Source organism: Monodon monoceros, unplaced genomic scaffold (genome assembly GCF_005190385.1).
Source record: "Monodon monoceros isolate NGI ecotype Baffin Bay Population unplaced genomic scaffold, NGI_Narwhal_1 Super_Scaffold_21, whole genome shotgun sequence".
Classification (NCBI taxonomy): domain Eukaryota; kingdom Metazoa; phylum Chordata; class Mammalia; order Artiodactyla; family Monodontidae; genus Monodon; species Monodon monoceros.
In genome coordinates, this window is record NW_021703778.1 from 79761788 (window position 1) to 79780848 (window position 19061).

Here is a 19061-nt window from a genome sequence, read left to right on the forward strand (position 1 = left end):
GGGTCTGCCCAGCTTGCATTATGAGGCTGGGATGAAGGTGGGGGCAGAGAGGGGCTGAGGGGATGGTCCCTGGGAGCCCAGGTGCCCCAGGGTCAGAACCATCACCTCCGAGGACGGGGCTTTGCTGCTACTTCCCTGGTTTCTTGCCCCAACACCCCTGGGGCAGGAGCAGGGATGTGGCCCTGGGCCCTCCCTCCTTTCTGCTGATGGGGCCACGAGGAGGGGCACTGGTTGGTCTCAAGAGCAACTGAATGACATCACTCGGTCAGTCAGGAAAATGCCAGCGCTGCCACAGGGCCTGCCCCATGCTCAGTAAGTGTTCAGTGGTGGGAGGTCAGCACCGCCAATCCGTCCAGGCCCAGCCTGCTCACCTTGGAAATGCGGGTGGCCTTTGGCCAGTCCCCACTCTTCTCGGGCCTTGATTTCCTCTGGATGGGTGGGAGGCACTGGGGAAGCAGGGCACAGCCCTGAGCTGCAGGCAGCTGGAAGGTCCCCTCCCATCCTGTCCCCTAGGCTGTCTCGGAGCCTTGTTCCAGAGCAGGCTGGTTCGATCTGAGGGTGCAAGGGGTGCCTTCAAGCAAGCTGAGAGCTTCCCAGTAAGCCCTGGCATAGCCCAGATACCGGGAAACCCGCTGGTGAGCTTCAGAAAGCCAGGCCTCCTCAGGATTTGTGCTTCTTGTCTGTGAAGAAGAGCCTCTGGAGCTTGTCAGGCTGCAAGGAGGGAGAAGATGCTAGAGCCTGGGTCCCTGGACAGGGAGGGGAGAGCCAGGCTCAGAGCATCCCTTGGCAGCAACTGGGGGCTGGGGCTCAATGCTGGAGAAAGGCCAGGTTGGAATATTGATAGTTGTTCCACCACCCCTCTCAGTGCCAGAAATTCCACTCCAGTCCTCTGGTTTGGATGAAGGATTCGCCCTCTCTGGCTAAGGAGGCTAGGGGAAAGTGGAGAAGAAAGGCCAAGTCCCCCCTTCCCTCACTGGGTCCCCTGGGGTCCCCAACCCCAGTGCTGTCTGCCCCAGCCATGCCCTAGGTAGAATGGGGGTGGGGATGTACGTGGCGCCACCAGGGACCGGAAGGACTTTGCAGCTAGAGGAAGAGCAGACATGGGTTGTGGCTTCTGTGGTTCTTAGAAGGGCTGTCTGCAGGCAGGATCTGTGGTCCCGGGCATCAGGACCTCAGAGGCAGCCTTGCACCAGGCGAGCTCCCTGTCCTGGGGTGCGTGGGCACAGCCCTTCCCTGCGGGAGGAGCTGCGGGAGGCCTTCTGGTGAAGGCCTTTCAGCTGGGAGCTCGGGGTTTTGCTGTTCAAGCAGAAGAGGACGTCTGCACATGCCCGAGGCCTGAGGCTGTGCCCTCGGGGAGTGGGCTCTCCCAGCTCATCGCCTCCAGGCGTAGGCAAATACGCTGGGGCTGAGGGTCCAGGAGGGTTCCTCTGCATCCCTGGGAATCCTGACCACCTCCCTCTGCCCTCCTGATCCCTGCTTCCCCTTTTCTCCTTTCTTATCACAAATCCCCAGGAATAACAGCTGCTCACTGACAGCCATCTCTGGGCTGTGTCCTGAGCACATAAGGATGTCTAGCTTCACCTCCTGGGCAGCCGCCCCTGGACACATCCATAGGACCAGCCCATTTTACAGATGAGGAAATGGAGATCCTGGGTAGATGCTAAATGAGAATACAGGATGCCCGCTTAAATTTGAACTTCAGATAAATGAGGAATAATTGCACTATTGGGGACATAGTTATGCTTTAAAAAGTTACTCATTGTTTATCTGAAATTCAAATTAACTGGGCGTCTTGTATTTTATCTTGCTAAATCTGGCAGTCTTAGTTGTGGGGGAAACTATCTTGCCCAAAGCCACATGGCTAGGGAGTGGCTGAGCCATGAAAAGGGCCAAGGCAAGTCAGACCTGGAGCCAGGGCCCTTGTCCATCTCTCTGAGGCTCTGAGACGCTTGCAGTGGCCAAGAGGGAGGGACAGGAGTCCTAGTCTGCCACAGAGAAAGACATCAGAAGGGCCTGGAAGCCTCCATCTTACATCCAAACCTAACATCTGCCTCTCCCACCATCTCTAAGCAGAAGTTAGGGCTGGAAAGTTCTGGGCAGTGGCAGTGACCTGACCTGCCCATGCCTGAGGGCCACAGGTCCCTCCTATCACCCCACCCATGGAGCCCACCTTATGTGTCCGTCCAGTCTCCTTGCTCCTGGCTGCCGGGATTTGTTCATAGGCGTTCCTGGGCTCTGGGAGCTCTGGGGCCCCCAATATCCTCTCATAGCCACAGTCTGTGGACCCTGAAAGCTTGCTATATGGGGGACTTGCTCCAGCATAGGGGGGCCTGGCTGGGCCACCCCAGCAGACTGTGATCTGCTCGTAGGTACTGCTGCCTCCTTGGTCTGGCACGTCCCTGGCCTCCTCTAGGAGGCCTTCTGCCCGGATGAGCTCATGGATGTCTGCAGAACGGCTCCGTTTTGGAGACCCCTGACTCCAGGTAGCAGCTGAGGATCCTAGAGCCTCAGAGCCGGGGGGCAGGAAAAGGCCCCAAGAAGTGGGAGACACTCTAGGGCCCTGGTCTGGGCTCACCCCAGAGAGGGCAGGTCCCGGGCCATCAGGCTTGTTCCGGCTTCCATCTGAGAGTCTCCTCAGGGCCTCCTTGCCTGGGGAGAAGGCCTGGCTGCTGGCTGGGACTGGCCCCTGCCTGCCAGACACATCTGTGCCCCGGCCTAGCTGTGCCTGGTTCATCCTTCTCAGATCTGCACAGATGATGTTGTGGGGGCCTCCAAAAGACTCGTCCAGAAGGGAAGCACTCCTCTCCGGGAGGGGAGGCACCTTGACGGGGGCCTGGGGAGAGAACGACAGAACCTCTTAGAGGTTAGCCTGTCACTAAGTTGCCTTCTGGTAAACTGCAGGTCTCTCAGAGAAGCTGAGGCCCCTTGTCTTGGGCTCAGTTTACCTGACGGTTACGTGCAGGGTTTGGTTGACATTCGGGGTCCCTGCCAGCTTCATGCTCTAGGACTCTGAGTATGGTCCTTATGTTGGCATTCAAGGCCAGGGGTCACGAAATCTACCTCCCACCCAAGATCATCCTTCCCTGCTCCTCTCCCCCCAAGAGTGGTGGTCCCTCAGAGCCCCCTGAGCCCACCCACTCACTGCTCCCTTCCCCTTCAGAATGGTCCACCCCCAAGTCCATCAATTGTGTATTTATTCAACAAATATTTAGTAAGCACTGTGTAGACACCGTCCTAGGTGCCAAGGGCCCAGTGATGAGCAAGACCACCTCTTGGGAGTTTACATTCTAACCTGGAGATGGGCAACATACTGCTCTGTTGTATAGTTTAATGTGGTTGATGTAATATATGATACAATAATATATCACAAGATAATATACTGTCAGCTCACGATCAGTACTATGAAGAAGAACAAAGCAGAGTAATGGGATAGGGAGAAAGGCTGGTAGGAGAGGGGATATTTTCTATAGTTTAGGTGGTCCTCTCTGAGGAAATGACATTTAAGCAGAGAATGGAATGCAGTGAGAGTAGAAGCCATGCAGATGTCTGGTGGGAAAAGCATTCCAGGCAGTGGGTACAGCAAGAGCAAGGGCCCTGAGGTGGGAACGAGGTTGATGTGTTCAAGGGAGATCCAAAGGCCAATGAGGTTAGAGAAAAGTGAAGAAGGGGGACAGGTAGCAGGGCACCTGGTGAGGCTCTTGTGGACCCTGGTGAAGATTTCAGATTTTATTTTAAACATGAGGAGAAGCCCTCGCTGTGATCTGATATATATTAAGAAAAATCTCCGTGAGTCCCTCCTGTGAGTTGCTGTGGAGGAAAATAAAGTATTGATTTACAGGCATCCCACTCTACAGTTTACAAAGGGATTTTTCTGACATTTCATATCCATTCCCTCATTCAAGCCTCACAGGAACCTCAAGATTGGTAAACTGAGGCTCAGAGAGGTTATGTGACTTGTCCAAAGTCACTCAGCTAGAAAGGCCAAGCCAAGGTTTGAACCAAATCCACCGGCCAGAGGCAGGCCGCAGCATGGGTGAACCACTGGGTAATTCCAAGCTGGGCCACTCCTCTCTGGGCCTGTCACTCACCCTCTGCAGCCTGAGGGGATGGCCAGTGTGGCCTCTCTGGGCCTGATGGTGGATGTGGCACCCACATTCCTGGTCTAGCAACCCTGACTCTGGGTAGCCCAGAATCCTCCTCACCTCCATGCTTTCTTCCTTGGGGAGGTTCCAGGGACTTGCATCCAGGCTCTTCTTTTTGTAGAGGAAGGAGACCTGGGGCTTTGGAGAGGGACAGGAGCTGGCAGCCTTGTCTGGGACCACCGTGGGGGACACTGCAGCAGGCGGGTTTTCCAGGCCCAGATTGGTCTGATGGAGGCCCAGGGTGATGGCGTCATATAGATTACTGTTCTCTAGCTGGAGGCGGTGGGGACACAGCAGGTGTGTGGTCATACACCCCTGGCCAGCCTCTAGCCTCCTGCCAGAGACTGCTGGCCAGAGATTGAAACATTCCCACCAGGTCCCTGACCTCAGATAGAATGCTTCCTCCATCTCCCCTTCTCAAATAGGGACCATGACCCTGCACTGAGTGCCCCTGGGTGGCAGGAAATAGGGAAGGCAAGGAAAGACATGTGGTCGAGTGGTGGACGCCCCTGGCCCGGGCACCCTGCCCCACCCCACGACCCCCGGGGAAGAGAGGTACCTACCCGGGGGCAGGCAGCAGCCAGGGTGTCCCCGAAGGGCTCAAACTGCACCTCCTGGTAATGGCGCACGAGCTCAGCCAGGGTGCCGTGGCTCTGGGTGTCCCCTGAGATGAGGTAGCGCCGGTTTTGGAGCTGGTTGATGACAAAATGCCGGCAGCAGTCACTGCCCCTGCAACACAAACACTTGTGGCCTGGGGCTGCTGACAACTGGCAGCCCTGCCTTGGCCCAGGGCTGGAGCTGACCCGGGGCCGTGCTGCCCACTTGGGCCTTGACGTGCTCCTCTATAAAGTGGAAGTTGACATCCAGCGAACACAGCCTTGCAGGTGATAGGGAGCGGTTTTTCAACCCACACCCCACCCCCACCCCCGCATGTCAGTCAGGGAGGAAAGGGCCAGGGCCGGGGTTAAGGGGGAGTGAGGCACTCAGCTTGGAGCATGGACGCAAATTTAAAGGGATGCCACAAAACTCAGTAATCAAGATAACTAATAATGCAATATTTTAGAAAATCAAAATTAATACCAAAATATCCATGATGAGCAAAATATCTAAGGCTTAAAAGATGAGGTCCGAGCCCCCACTTGCACAACTCAGCCTTACTCATCTCACCCAAATCCCACCCAGGCCGAAAAGATGGAGTTCCAGCTCCCATCTCCACTCCAGCCTGTAAAGTCCCACCCTCTTCATTTTCCTTTTTTATGGAAGAGTAACGTAAACACAGTGAAGTGTGTGTGCACACTTCCTAAGTGTGCAGCTCGATGAACTTCCACATATGAACATTCCCAGGTAACCACCGCTTAGAGCAGAACAAAACCTTTTCCGGCTCCCTAGAAGCCTCCCTCGTGGCCGCTTCCAGTCAAACGTAGCCACCACTCTGACCCCCATCACCGTAGATCAGTTTTGCTTGTTATGGAATTTCACCTAAATGGAATCATACAGTATTTCTTCTTTGTGTCTGGCTTCTTTCACGCAACATTATATCTTTGAGATTGATTCATGTCCATGTAGGATTAGCTTCCTTTCCCCCCCCCATTGATAGGTAGTATTCCATTTAATTAAATCCACAGTTTATCCATTCTGCTGATGGGCATTTAGATTATTGCCACATCTGGGCAATTATAAATAAAGCTGCTCTGAACATTCTTGTACATGGCTTTTGCTGAATATATGTATTCATTGCTATTGAGAATATCCCAGGAAGGAGGATTGGGTGAGGGATACATGTATGTTTAGCTTTAGTAGATTATGCCGAATTGTTTTCTAAAATCATTGCCAAGTATGAGAGTTACAGCTTCTCTGCATCTTCACCGACTATTAGGTAGCCTCTGTCTTTCCACTGTAGCCATTCATTGTGGTTTTAGTTTCTACTTCCCGGATTGCTAAAGCTGCTGGACACCAGCTCACTGTCCTTTTGGACCCTCTTTTAGGAAGTGCCTTTATTTTGCCTGTGTCATCTTTGTCTTACTGATTTGCAGGAGTTCTTCATATAGTCTGGATATGAGTCTTTTATTAGGTGTATGTATTACAATACAAAACCTCTCCAGCACTGCGGCTTGTCCTTTTATTCACTGAATGGTATCTTCTGATTCACAAAAGTTCTTAATTTTAAAGAAATCCAATTTGTTAACCTTCTCTTTTATGGTCAGTACTCTTGTGTCTCGTTTAAGAAATCTTTGCCTGTCTCAAAGTCATGAAGAATATTTCCTATGTTTTCTTTTGCTTTTCTCACTTGGGTCTGTGAACCATCTAGAATTAATTTTTATGTATGGTGTGAGGTGGGGGTCATTTTTTTCCATTTGGATATCCAACTGCTCCTGTACCACTTATTGAAAAAACCAGCCTCCCCATACTCCTCCCCCCGCCCTCCCCCCAGCTGAATTGCAATGGCGCCTCTGTGGCAAATCAGGTAACCAAATGTGGGGGACTGTTTCTGGATTCCACTGGGCTATTTGTATATCTTTGTGCAGCCCCACTTTGATCTCTTTAATAAGCTGGCACTCCACCTAAGATCATGTTTGAAAAAAAAAAGCCCTGATGCTGAAAAGACATTTGAAAATTGCTGAGTTTGTATATTTCAAAGTGCTGAGGACCATACCTGGCACATAGAATAACAATAACTATTTTAATAATGACTAACATTTATTTATTTACTATGTTCCGGACACTGTACCAAGCACTTTTAAAGGTATAAACTCATCAAACCCATTCAACAATCCTATGCAATACACCCATTTTACAGATGAGGAAAGGTAGGTGCGGAGAGGCAAAGTGACATGCTCAAGATCAGAATTAGAACTGGGGCAATCTGAACAGATGATAATTTTGAATCTGAATCTGAGGCCCTTGAGATTTGCCCTGGAGCCCCAGCCTCCCTCCCTCCCTAACTAGGGGTGGGGGAGGGAACTTCTTCCTTTTTCTGCCTACCCCCACCCAACCTACAGGCTCTGACGTCGCCACCTCTGACTTCATCCTGGCCATCTTGTCTCCTCTTCTCCATGCCCACTGCCTTACCCTAGCCCAAGCTTCCTCATGTAGCCCAGACCTCACCCCTCTGTAGTCCCCACTGCCCCCACACCTCCAGCACCTGTCTTGAGTCCTCCTTCCATAGGCTGCCTGAAGTATCCTTGCAAAACCTAAGTCTGACCAGATGACCCTTCATTGTCTACAGACATAGCCAGACATCCAAGGCCGTCCTGAGCTGCCCCCGACCTTCCTCTCCAGGCATTGTTCCACTGGAACCATGTGTCCTTCTGCACCTGGCAACTTGTGGCTCCCAACACCTTAGTCTGCCCTGTCTCTGTTCTTTTGCATATGCAGTTCAATCTATTGGAAAGGCCTTCCTAAACCCCAATCACACCTCCTTCTCTGCCCAGCAAGTTGCTGTTCTTCCTTCTATCCTGTGCTCAAAATCCACCTCTGTGAAGCCTTCCCCAGCCTCCCATCAGGAGGAGGTTCTCCCCTGCCCCCCACCAACTCACCCCCTTGAAGGTGGGTGCTTCATCCTAGTATACGGCTGCTGCTGTTTAGAAAATGTCTGATGGACGTGGACGGATGACTGAGGGAGTGAGGGAGTCAGGGCCCAGGGAAAGCCCAGCAGTGTGGGCTGGTGGAGATTCCAAGCTTATCTGCAAGTCTGGCTTGTGGAGCCAGAGCCCGCCTGCCCTTTGCAGAGGGCTTCCTTTCTTACCTGTAGGACAAGATGTAGCCGGTGGCCCAGTCTCTGAGGCAGATGAGGAAGGAGCCAAGAGCTTTGTCCCTGAGCAGCTGCTCTGTCTGCCTGGGCAGAGGACATGCCATTAGCTGGGGCTGGGTCCCCACAACAGCAGGAGCAGCCTGACTTAGACCAGCCTCAGAGTCCCTGCCAGCCATGCCCCAGACCCAGTGCACAGATCTCCAACCCTTTATAGAGAACTCCCTCAGACTTTCGTCTGGTTCTGTGGAAGACTCAGTCTGGGGCTGGCTGGGTTGGAAGCCTGAGGTCACATACACACCACCCCGCCCACTACTGCCTCACCATCAGGCACAGTAGCCACTGACCCTCCCCACCTGAATGTCCCTGCAGCAAGAAGGAATCCATAGAGCGCTGGAGCCTGACCACAATGGCAACTCATAGGTTCTCATCCCCTTCCCTTGCCTGTCCCCTTCAGCCTCAGGCAGCTACGGATAGTTCTAAATGATGCCAAGGATTTTGGAGGCATGGTGGAAATTCCAGCTTTCTTCTGGTTTGGCAGTACCTAGACCAGATATTTCCTCACCCACTTATTCACCAAATACTTGCTGAGTGCCTGCTCTATGCGGGACCAGCTACAAATTTTGCAGGGGTCAGTACTACATGAAAACCTGGAGCCCCTTACTCAAAAAGTAAGAATTTCAACAGAGCAGAGGGCCCTGTGTTACAGTACATGTCAATGCCCGTGAAGCTGTGCCTGCTTCAATGCCAGGTGCTGGGCCAGGAGGACCTAATGAGTGGCTGCATTTGTCATTCCTTTAGCTAGTGCTTTGGCAGCTTGGAGATCCAGCCCAATCAGAAAGCCAGCCTCCACATCTTGGCCCGTATTCCTAGAGTAACTGTATGTCCAGGTTCGCCTGGGAGGGTCCCCACTTAGAACAGTTCTCCTAGTTAAGTCCTCTTACTGACAGTGCTCTGGTTTGGATGATGAATGAAACAGTCCCCCTAGTAATTCATCAGGTTATCCGGAGCTGTTCTGAATGCATCCTTCTCCAGCCTGCCCCTCTCTGTTTCTCTGGCCGCCTGACAGCCCCAGCCATCCCAGCCCTACACTCAGAGCCGGGGCCAGTGCCTTTGCCCACCTTGCCCACAGAAGCGGCTGTCAGAGAACTCGGCATTCCTCAGTCTGTTCCCCCACCCACTGCTTCCTGGGGTCCCCGCCTAGGCCAAGGAAAGGGGCTAGCCCCTCGGCCCTGGGGGGCTAGGGGCCACGCTGGGCACATGGACAGGGGCAGCCTTACTTGCGGGTGATGAATCCGTGAAACCAGGGGGGCAGGGCTCCATTTTGCAAAATGAGGGGGGCCTGCGTCTCCGTGAACCACATCAGGGCCAGCCCCTGCAGCTTAGCCGGGGCCTGGCTGTCCCCGGCCCCCTCGGGCCCCCTGACCAGGCTGAACTGCCTCAGGTGGCCCTCCATTCTAGCGAGCACTGATGTGGAAGCAGAGCCCCGACCACCCGTACGCCTCTATATCTGTGGGCACCCCAGCTCATTTGCCTGAGTCCATGCCCTCTCCAACCACCCAAGGCACACAGGAGCCCTATTGTCACCTCTGACAATATGCGGCTGGTTCTCCTCTCTGATGCTCTAAGGCGGGGCACCTTGGCTGTCTGGGGACATTGGGGGAGGGTCACATTAGCAGTCAGAGAGGGGCAGGAGAGGGATCCCTGACTTCCTGGCTAACAGATGAGCTGCCCCACTGGGTTTGGCCCCTCCGCCCAACCTCCGGTCTTTGTCTCAGCTAAAGACCAGACTCTGGCTAAAGTCCAGGCACTGCCACTGTTAGCAAAGTGGTGAATTTAAATTCTACTTATCCTTCCTTCATGGAGGCCACTTGTATCTTGGTGAAGTTCCGTGCTGATTAATTCCTCTTTCCACTCAAGATTTATTGTCTACTGTGTGCCACGTACATCTGGGCCCTGGGAAAAAAGCAGCAACCAAAACGGCATTTTGCCTCATGGTACATATGTTCTAGTGGAAGGAGACAGATAATAAACAAATACATGTATAGAATATGGGGTCAAGTGTAATAAGCACTCCAAGAAAAAGGGAGTGGAAGAAGAGAGCACGGATTGTGTTATTTAGATAGGGGTGCAGGTAGGGAGTCAGGGTTGGGGGAAGCCTTGCTCAGGAGGTGCCACTGGAACAGTGAAAGAGAATGCCAGGCAGGTACCTGGGGGAAGAGATGCTGCTCCCAGCAGAGGGAAGAGCACGTACAAAGACTATGAGGTGGGACTCTGCTGGAGATCCTGAAGAGCAACCCAGAAGCTCATGTGGCTGGAGGAAGAGCCCTCTGGAGTAGATGGGTCCCCTAGAAGGGCTGCCATAAGGCTTTTGAGAGGAAGCACTGCACCAGTGAGGGCCCAGGATATTTGTTCACGCAAACATCCCTGAATCTCTAATGTGTTCCCGAGTTTCACAGCAGAAATCCAGGCTCGGTTGACAGTGAGGCAGGGGATGTTGCAAACAGTCAACGCCGAGGATCTGGGTTAGAATTCCGCTTCCATCACACTGACACAGGCCTCAAGGCAGTTTCTAAGTGGTTGCAGATAGCTCAATTTCTCCATCTGTAGAATGGGAATAATTTTTAAAAAGCTACTTTCTAGACTCTAGGGTCATTATGACAAGTAAACGAGACAGCATAATGGTTAAGAATGAGGGAACATATATGTAAATTCCAAAACAGGCAGAACTGACCAATACCAATAGCAGTTAGGACAGTGTTTACCTTGGGGAGTGTATGACGACCAGGAAAGGGTGAGGAGCTGCTAGGTGCCGATCATGTTCTATTTCCTGATCTGGGTGGTGTGTTAGATGAGTGTGTTCACTTTGTGAGAATTCACTGAGCTCTGTGCTCATGATCTATGCATTTTTCTATGTATATGTTCTACTTCAACAAAACTGCTCATTTGTAAGAAATGAGGACGCTACAGACATATTTCTCTGGTTCCAGTTCCAGCTCACCAGCGATGGGACCTTGAGCAAATGGCTTAATTTTTCTGGTCTTCAGTGTCATCATCTTTGAAACAGGGAGGAAGAACACGACCTGTTGTTTGGAAGGTAGAATGCGTTAAGTCTTCAGAACAGAGTTTGGAACGGAAGCTATCAGCGTTAGCTATTACTTGATGATCCAATGACTCTGAAATACAGTGGGTCCTCCCCTATTGGTAACTGTTTTTGTTATTACTATTATTATTATAATTTCATCATGGTCATTCTCAAATCAACATCAAAATACCAATGGCAAGTGTGTGATACATATGATTTAGAGGAAAGGTCAGGGCATGAGGCATACCTGCAACCTCAACCTGGACAGCTCATTCCCTGTCTTTGAGACTCATTTTCCACCTCTGTAAAAAGGGTTGCAGGGCATCCACTTGCCTCACCTGTCGATGGAGTGAAATACTACAGGACGGGCCCACGGGCACACAGCAAGTGTTCCCGAGGGTCAGCTACCGGGAACATCACTTTTGTAAAAATTTCCAGCCTTGACAGAGAGGAATCAACTCCAGCCAGGGGACACCGAGAGGGATTCACATACTTGCGAAATGGTCTTCCTGTCACAGATGTAAGCCAGTGATATACTGGGGTCATAATGGAAATCCCAGGGCCAAACTAGAAAGGACTGGAATTTCCTAATATGGGGTGGGGGAGACGTAGGAGTGGATTACATCTTTATCTTCCCCAATCTCTAACTGAAATTCAGCATTTCCTTCCATGGCGAGTGCAGAGAACAAATCTTATTAGTGTTCGTAACACCTGTGACTTTGTCACCAAAGGAAATCACAGATATTTTCATATCACATTACAGCTGCTGCAGACATCCTGAGATATTGATTTTGCTCATTACCCCAAAATTATAATAATTAGACCCAAAGCTGGATCTTGATATTTAACATGCTAATAAAGAAGCACATCGTATTATTACATCACAGATATCTAGATAACCTTATTTCAATATGATTGATTTCCACAGTAATTCTATGTATTTTATTTCGTGCATTTAAAAATATTATTCTGAGAAAAAGTTCATGAGCTTTACCAGATACCAAAGAGGTCCATGGCCCAAGCAAGGCCAAGGAAGCTGGGGTCTGACCCAGAGTCGGTTTGCTGCCAACATGAGGCCTTGGAGGTATTCAAATACAAAGAAATGTGTTTCTACAATTTTCCATGAGGTGTTCTCTCTCCACCTCCCTTTTAGGTGGGGCACTTTTATGAGCGGAACCTGGCCATTTGCATAAGAAGACAAAGGCTTTGTGTACTGGAAGGGGGAGCCCAGGATGGCTGCAGGACAGATGTGAAGATTCCAAGGTCAGGCAAATAAAGGAGAGTCTATATTTATACTCAGAGGAAATGCGGGTGAGGAGGGGTTGAAGCCAGGTTTGCAGGCATCAAGAGAACTCTGTGAAAGACTGGGGATGGGTTTTCTCTGACAGTGTTCCACATCCCACTGTTCAGTTCATCACCTGTGCTCACCTACTAAGGGCTGGGTCTTGGGACAGAGAGAGGACCCTGGAGCAGCCCCGTCCTCCTTCTCCAACCCTGGGTGCCCAGAGGTGTCCAGAGAGGCACTAAGAGGTTTCAGGCTCTTCAGTCAGACTAAGCGACTTAAGAATCCTGGTTCCCCCTTTGCTGGCTTTGTGAGTTTGGAGGAGGTACTTCACCTTGCTGTGTCTCCAGTTTCTCATCTGTAAAAACGAAAGGGAGAAAAAGTACGCACCTGGTAGGGTTCGGGGATCCAGTGAGCTGATCCGATGCAAGGGAGTGGTGGGGAGGCATGGTGCACATGCAATAAACATCAGCCCCAGCTCCAAATCAATCCCCCTGCTGGGAAGTCCCCAGAATTCTACGTCTCTGTCTGTCTCATCGAAATTTCCTTGTCCTAGGTTCTCCATCAAGGTCATGCTTCTCCTGTAGGACCAATAGATGGTAATGGATTATCCATTAATTTACTCTCTCCCGAGGATGCTCAGTCTGGCAAGACTTCTCAGGAGGAGAGCGCTCAGATTTCTCCAGAAAGATGCTCAGGGTCAGTGTCTTTCCAGCTGTTTTGATGGAAACCCACTGAGTATGGCCAGAACCCCAGCACTAGCGCTGCCACTCCTTTCTTGAGCCTGTGCTGTGGGAACATAGTACATGGCCAAGTGCTGCTGGCAGCCAGCCTCCTGGGTAGAATGCCAAAGTGGGCTTTTCAGTAAATTCTAGTCATATGTTCATTTTAGTTTATGAACACTGCATTTTCGTGCCCCTTAGTTAGTTATTCCATTAGAATTTGTTCCACAATAGTAGTGAGTGGAGAATGAACGATCCTATTTCTTTTTTCACAGATTGTCTGCCTTATTCTCCACTGTATTCTGTCCCTAGAATAGTGCTTGGCACAGTTAGATGCTCAACAGGTATATTTTATTTTATTTTATTTTTTTGATGTGGACCATTTTTTGTTAGTCTTTATTGAATTTGTTACAATATTGCTTCCGTTTTATGTTTTGGTATTTTGGTCGTGAGGCATGTGGGATCTTAGCTCCCCGACCAGGGATCGAACTGGTACCCCCTGCACTGGAAGGTGGAGTCCTAACCACTGGACCACCAGGGAAGTCCTGGTATATTTTAAATTATCATTCAAATTCGTGATACATCCACATGGTTTTTAAAAATAAAAAGCGTAAAAAAGGTATCAGTAAAAATGTTCTCCTTCTAGGCATTAACCCCCATCTACCCAGTTCCATCTCTTTCCCACAAGGAACCGCTGTTATTTATTCCTTGAATGTTCTTCCTGGGTTTCTTTATGCATGTTCAAGTAAATATGTATATTCTTATTTTCCTCCCTTTGTTATATAAGGGTAGAATCCTATGCAGTGTTCTGCACCTTGCTTTGTAAAACTGTTTAGTAATATATCTTAGAGTTCCTTTCATAAGAGTACATAGAGGGATGTCATTCTTTTTGTTACAGCTGCATGGCTGCACCATAATTTTTGTAACCGGTCCCCTACTGACGATCATTTGGGTTGTTTCCAGTGTTTTTATATTTCCAACAATGCAGCAGTGGATGACCTTATACAGATTTGATTAAACATAAGAGTGAGTACATCCATGGAACACATTCTCAGAAGAGAGATTGCTCAGTCAAAAGGGTATTTGCATTTGTCATTTTGATAGATGTTGCCAAATTGCCTTCTTTAGGGGTTGTAGTCATTTACGCTCAGGAAATATTGAATGAATGAATAGACAAATAAATAATATATCCAAGCTCAGACATTTGGGGGCCCCCAGCTTGCAAGAAAAACTGGGAGGGGGCTGATGCTGACTCAGAGAGGTCACCAATTTTACCGTGACTCTTTCGGCCCCTTGATGTCACTGAGCAAACTCACCTTTTCACCTATAGATCATGGCTGTTGGGGTAGGAGGGCAGTACCCAGAGATGCTCCCTACAGATGTCTTCCCACCAGCTCTGTTTCATTCACAGGACAATGGCCAGGTACTGAGAACTTTACAAGGGCTGGAAAGAGACCCTCTGGGCACTGGGAAAAACTGGCACAACAATCCTTCAGATGGCCAGATATTTTCAGAAGAAGATTTTATGAGCCCAATTCTTGCATCTCCTCGTGTCTAGAAAAGCACTAAAAACATTGATGGTGACATCTGCTCCTCGTGACCAGCAGCAAGTCTCTGCAAAAATGGGCTGCACATACCCCCGTTCACCAAAATCATGTATATACTGACCTCCCCCCCTACCCCTTTGGAGCAGTTTCTCAGAGCTCTCTGAAATGCTGTCTCCTGGGCTACAGTCCTCATTTTGCCCCAAATAAAACTTAACTCACAACTCAAGAAAAAAAATGTCTGAGACCTGAAAAAAAACACAACAACAAAACAACTCTACCACTATTGGCTCCAAAGTCCAAAAGGAGAAAACTGCAAAATCACAACAAATGCATAATAAATGTCTATACAATATATTGTTGCATCCGCTTCATTTAGTGTTCATAAAATTTCATCATATCTGGAAATGATTTGGAGGTCAGATTGTCTTACCTCACAAGAATCCCCAGGTGTTCAGGAAAACTGCCAACAGATTGTTACTAATTGTCAATTAAATGAATTCTCAAAGCCAAATCATTCCAAAGGAAAATCATAAAAGTAATCATTTCTAAAAAGTTCAAAGTAAAGAAAAATTATATATAGTATTATACATAAGGTATCTAGAATATTATGTCATATATAATATACATATGTAATGTTAATTAATACTATATATAATATTAATTAATATTATATTGTATATAATTTAAAAATTTCAAATGTGGATGTGTCATTAAATTTATTCATTTATTTATTTGCTACATAGGGAGATGCAGACTCCAAAAGTAAGAGTGCCTTGGACCTACCAAGGTCTTAAGAACACTGCCAGCCCCACCTACTCCACAGAATACCCCTGCTCTGGGACTGTGGGGTCCTGACAACCCCGGAGGAAAGGGAACCCACCCCTCAGATCAGAGGCACTCCCCCGTTGGGTGTACCTCTCAGTTTTAGCAGCAAGAACAAGACGTAAATTTATTTCTCTATAGATTATCTGGCCTCACCAGTGAGTAGTTCTGAGTCCCATGCAAAAATGAAAATCTACAGAATTGCATGCTGTCTGCTCATGAGAACTAAAGAAGGGACGGCTATGTAGGGATCAGTTTAGGGCCCGTTGGGAAGATCAGGGGCCAAGGACCATATGTTGGAACTCTTGTTCTATAGTTTCTTGGAGGCCAGTTGGCCGCCACGGGTCCTGGCACACCTGACAGCTTGGACAGCTGCGGCTGCCCCTCCCTTAGTCCTGTCCCCGTCTCCGCTCCCCTCACTTCACAGCTGGAAAATGGAGGCCCACAGTAGATCTATAACGATGTTGAGCCCCTATCATGTGCCAAATACATACATATGATTGCCTTTCCTCTTTATAACAGGTAGACGAGGTAGCATTACCGTCTCCATTTGTCCCCATTGTAAAGATGGGAAACTGAGACTCAGGACTGGAAATGGCCTGCTTGAGACAAAGAGTAAGTCAGTGGCAGGGCTGGGACCAGAACCTGGGTGTCCCACCCCGGTTCCTAGTAAATATGCTGCATCTGCCTTCCATGCCTTTGCTCTTGACGTCTCCCCTGCCTGGGGCTCCTTTCCTTGCTACTCAAATTCTATAAGTACCTAAAAAATGCCCTGAATCAAAATTAATAAATATTTTGTCAATGTATTCAAAATACAAAACAAATCTTAAAACATTCTCCTCTTCACTCCAAGGTCGGCTCTTTCTGGGTGTCCTCACTGCCCATTATCACATCCTGACTGCTTTCTGGGACCTTCCCTCCAAGGTCTTGTCTCCTTATTGCTTTGCTTGCACGAGCACCTTTTAAACTCCTTTGGAAACCCCTTTACCCAACCAGGATGATGTCTAAACTTCTATCATCAGAACAGCATCTCTTCAAGACTTCAGTGAAAATACCCCCACCTCCCAGGCTGGGCCTCACAGTGGAGGCTGCAGTCCCAGTGCTTGTGTGAGCAGGAAGGAAGAATCTGAGCTCAAGTTTGGCTGAGGGATGGGCATCCTGGGAAGGGGACCGCAAGAGGGCCCCTGGGAAAGGTGAGTGGGGAAGGCAGAAGCGCTTACAGTGTCCTGGGCACAGTGCCAGGCCCAGAAACAGGACAGTGACCAGAAAGGACGGGGCCTCTGCAGCTACAGCCCCATTGCCTCCCCTGGGGTCCAGTTCTCCCCTGCTTCCTGGGCAATGTGGCTTTCCCTAACTCCTATGCGGGCCTCACACGCAGCCCCTGCAAGCTTTCCACCCCCTATCAGCTCCCAGGGGCACCCAAGCCTCTACCTATCTGAGCCCTGGCTACCTGGTCCCGGGGCTGGGAGCTTGCCCAGCACCCCAGATGCCTTCCCTCCAGGAAAGAGAACCACAGGTGTGTAGATTTGCCTGCCAATTTGGTAGGGAAATGAAGCCTCCTGGAAGCTGGAGACGGCAAATCTAGGCCGAGAGGGTTCCCTTGGGGGGCTCCCCTGTCTGAAGCTCCCCCACCTGCCTAGACCAAGAGCTTCCTGCAGCAGGGGCCAGGCCCACTCCTTTTCGGAGTTTCAGCATCACTAAACACCAGGCGGAGGCAAAGAGGAGGGGCTGGGGATGTTTACTAAATGAATCAGCTACCATTCTGAGGCCTTACCACCCATGAGGGGCTGTGTCAAATGCTTGGCATTTGTTATCTCGTTTAAGCCTCACAACAGCTCTAGGAGGTAAATGCTATTATTATGCCCCATTCTATAGATGAGGAAACTGAAGCAACGGAAGGCTGGGTGATCCACCTAATGTCACACAGCCCCTCCTTTATTTGGGAAACCGTCCCCCCCAACAGCCAGAGGGCAGGCAGCGTGGTGCAGGGCTGTGTGGAAGCACGTGGACAGCCCTCTCCCTGGTGGTGGTGGGGGTTTCCCTGTGGGAGCTGTCCACCCTGGTCAGTGCAGCTTCTGCTATGAAGACGGTCTGGCTTTCCCTGTTCCCTCTGCCACCCTCCTGTGCTCCGCCCATTCACAGCTCCAGTACACCAGTCTTGCCCCATGAACTCTAGTACCCTCCCCATCCAGGCCAACTTCCTCCAGATGTGCTCCGGGTTGAGCAAGGCCCCACCAAGGTTGCACTGTGTCCCCCCCACCCCCCAAAAATGGAGCCAGCTCTGCCAGTACTCTCTGCCTCAGGCACAGAAGGCCTCCGTTGGTGCCATCTGTGTGTGGCAGGATGGTTAAGGCAGCTTCTCCAGCAGGGCAGGGGAAGATGCAAAGTGGTAATGCTTGCACTGACCAGAGTGGGCTGCCAGGCCTGCAGGATGACATAGCACTCTGAAGGGAAGGGTTAGGTCGGTTGTAATGACTGGAAGAATCAAGAGACCTTTGAGCATGGAGGCTCAAAAAAACAGAGCCTCTGCTGGCCTGGGGAGCTATAGGGAGAATGACCACAGGCCCTCACAGCTGTGCCTCATGCCACTGATCCATTTCAGAGCAGGTGGGGCAGGGCTCTTGGAGATAACCTTGCCATCCATTCCCTCGTGGAATAGGTGGGAAACTGCAGCCCAGAGAGGGCACAGACACACCGAAGGACACACAGCATATCAGGTGGTAAGGTCTACGTTCCTCTCTGGGCTCCCCACGGGATTGTGGGCTCCTCCTGTGGCAGGTTGGTGTCTTAGCCAGCTCTGTCCCCCGGAATCTGAGAGATGCAAAGGCAATGTGGTTGGGTGCTTCCTCAGAGGCCTCTCACCCTGTCCATCTCTGGGGAAACTGGAGTAGGATGAGTCACTGGCTCTGTGTTCCCTGGGGTTCGCCCAGAGGCTGGCCATGTGGGACCAAGTTCACTGCTCAAGTTTCCTCTTTTTAGTAAACAGCAGCCACTTCCTCCTGGGTTGGCCATTTCCTTCTGGTTGCTGGTTCCTGAGAGGCTCGAGGGGGCAGAGGCTCACATGGGCAGGCAGGGCAGACCCTCTGGCACCAAGCCCACCCGTACTGGACACGGGGGAAGGCATGTAGGCTGTGTAAAGCTGGCATCTGACCACAGGACATTGACCTTTAATCTAAGAGACTTTGGAAACTGCAAAATGTCAATAAGCCATCAAAGAAGGGTGCCAAGGAATTAGGAACCACCAGGGGCAGGCCCAGAAGGTCCATGTAGGAGGGCCTGGACGGGGGTGATCTGGTTAGAAAAGGGTAGAAACTGAAGCTGCATTTGTTTAGCATTTTACATAAAATATAAAAATTTGTCCAAAATAAAGTTGGAGAGAGGTGTTAAGAGAGACGAGATGAAGGTTCACTGTCCAGCCCCCTTCAGCTTGTAGCTTTAGGAATGGGGGTTGACACAATGCAGGATTTGCTCATGAAATAACCGGCATCCCAGGGTGGCCAGGAGAGAACTGGAAGGGCAGGGGGGCCTGGGAGAAATCTGGAGGATCCAGAGGGTGTTGGGGTCTGTCCTGGAGCCTTGGGCCTCTTCTGCTTGGCTCTGCAGAGACGTGGGGCCCTCCAGAGGCCTCTGCTGAGATGTTGCCACCGGCTTTGAGGCCTCCACATTTTGCCTTTTCTCACTGGGGTCTCTGGGCTTGTGGCTGAGCAGCCTCC

General features: G+C 50.4%; 1 protein-coding gene across 1 annotated transcript; it reads right to left on the reverse strand.

Annotated features, from left to right (window-relative positions):
- Positions 1-660: 660 nt before the first annotated feature.
- Positions 661-9346, reverse strand: SH2D7 (SH2 domain containing 7). Its single transcript, XM_029237113.1, has 6 exons — positions 9171-9346; positions 7888-7977; positions 4702-4871; positions 4203-4411; positions 2171-2833; positions 661-711 (listed from the first exon to the last, which is right to left on the reverse strand). Exons 1-6 carry the CDS (start codon positions 9344-9346, stop codon positions 661-663), a joined length of 1359 nt encoding a protein of 452 aa, XP_029092946.1.
- Between the last annotated feature and the right edge of the window lie 9715 nt (positions 9347-19061).

What these genes read in the sequence shown, in the direction of transcription:
- SH2D7 (XM_029237113.1), bottom strand. Translation starts at nt 9,346, where the DNA reads ATGGAGGGCCACCTGAGGCAGTTCAGCCTGGTCAGGGGGCCCGAGGGG. An exon ending in CACGGATTCATCACCCGCAA is followed by an intron (nt 7,978 to 9,170) that starts GTAAGGCTGCCC and finishes TCCTCTGCCCAG; the next exon opens with GCAGACAGAGCAGCTGCTCA. An exon ending in AGACTGGACGGACACATAAG is followed by an intron (nt 712 to 2,170) that starts GTGGGCTCCATG and finishes CCCTCCTTGCAG; the next exon opens with CCTGACAAGCTCCAGAGGCT.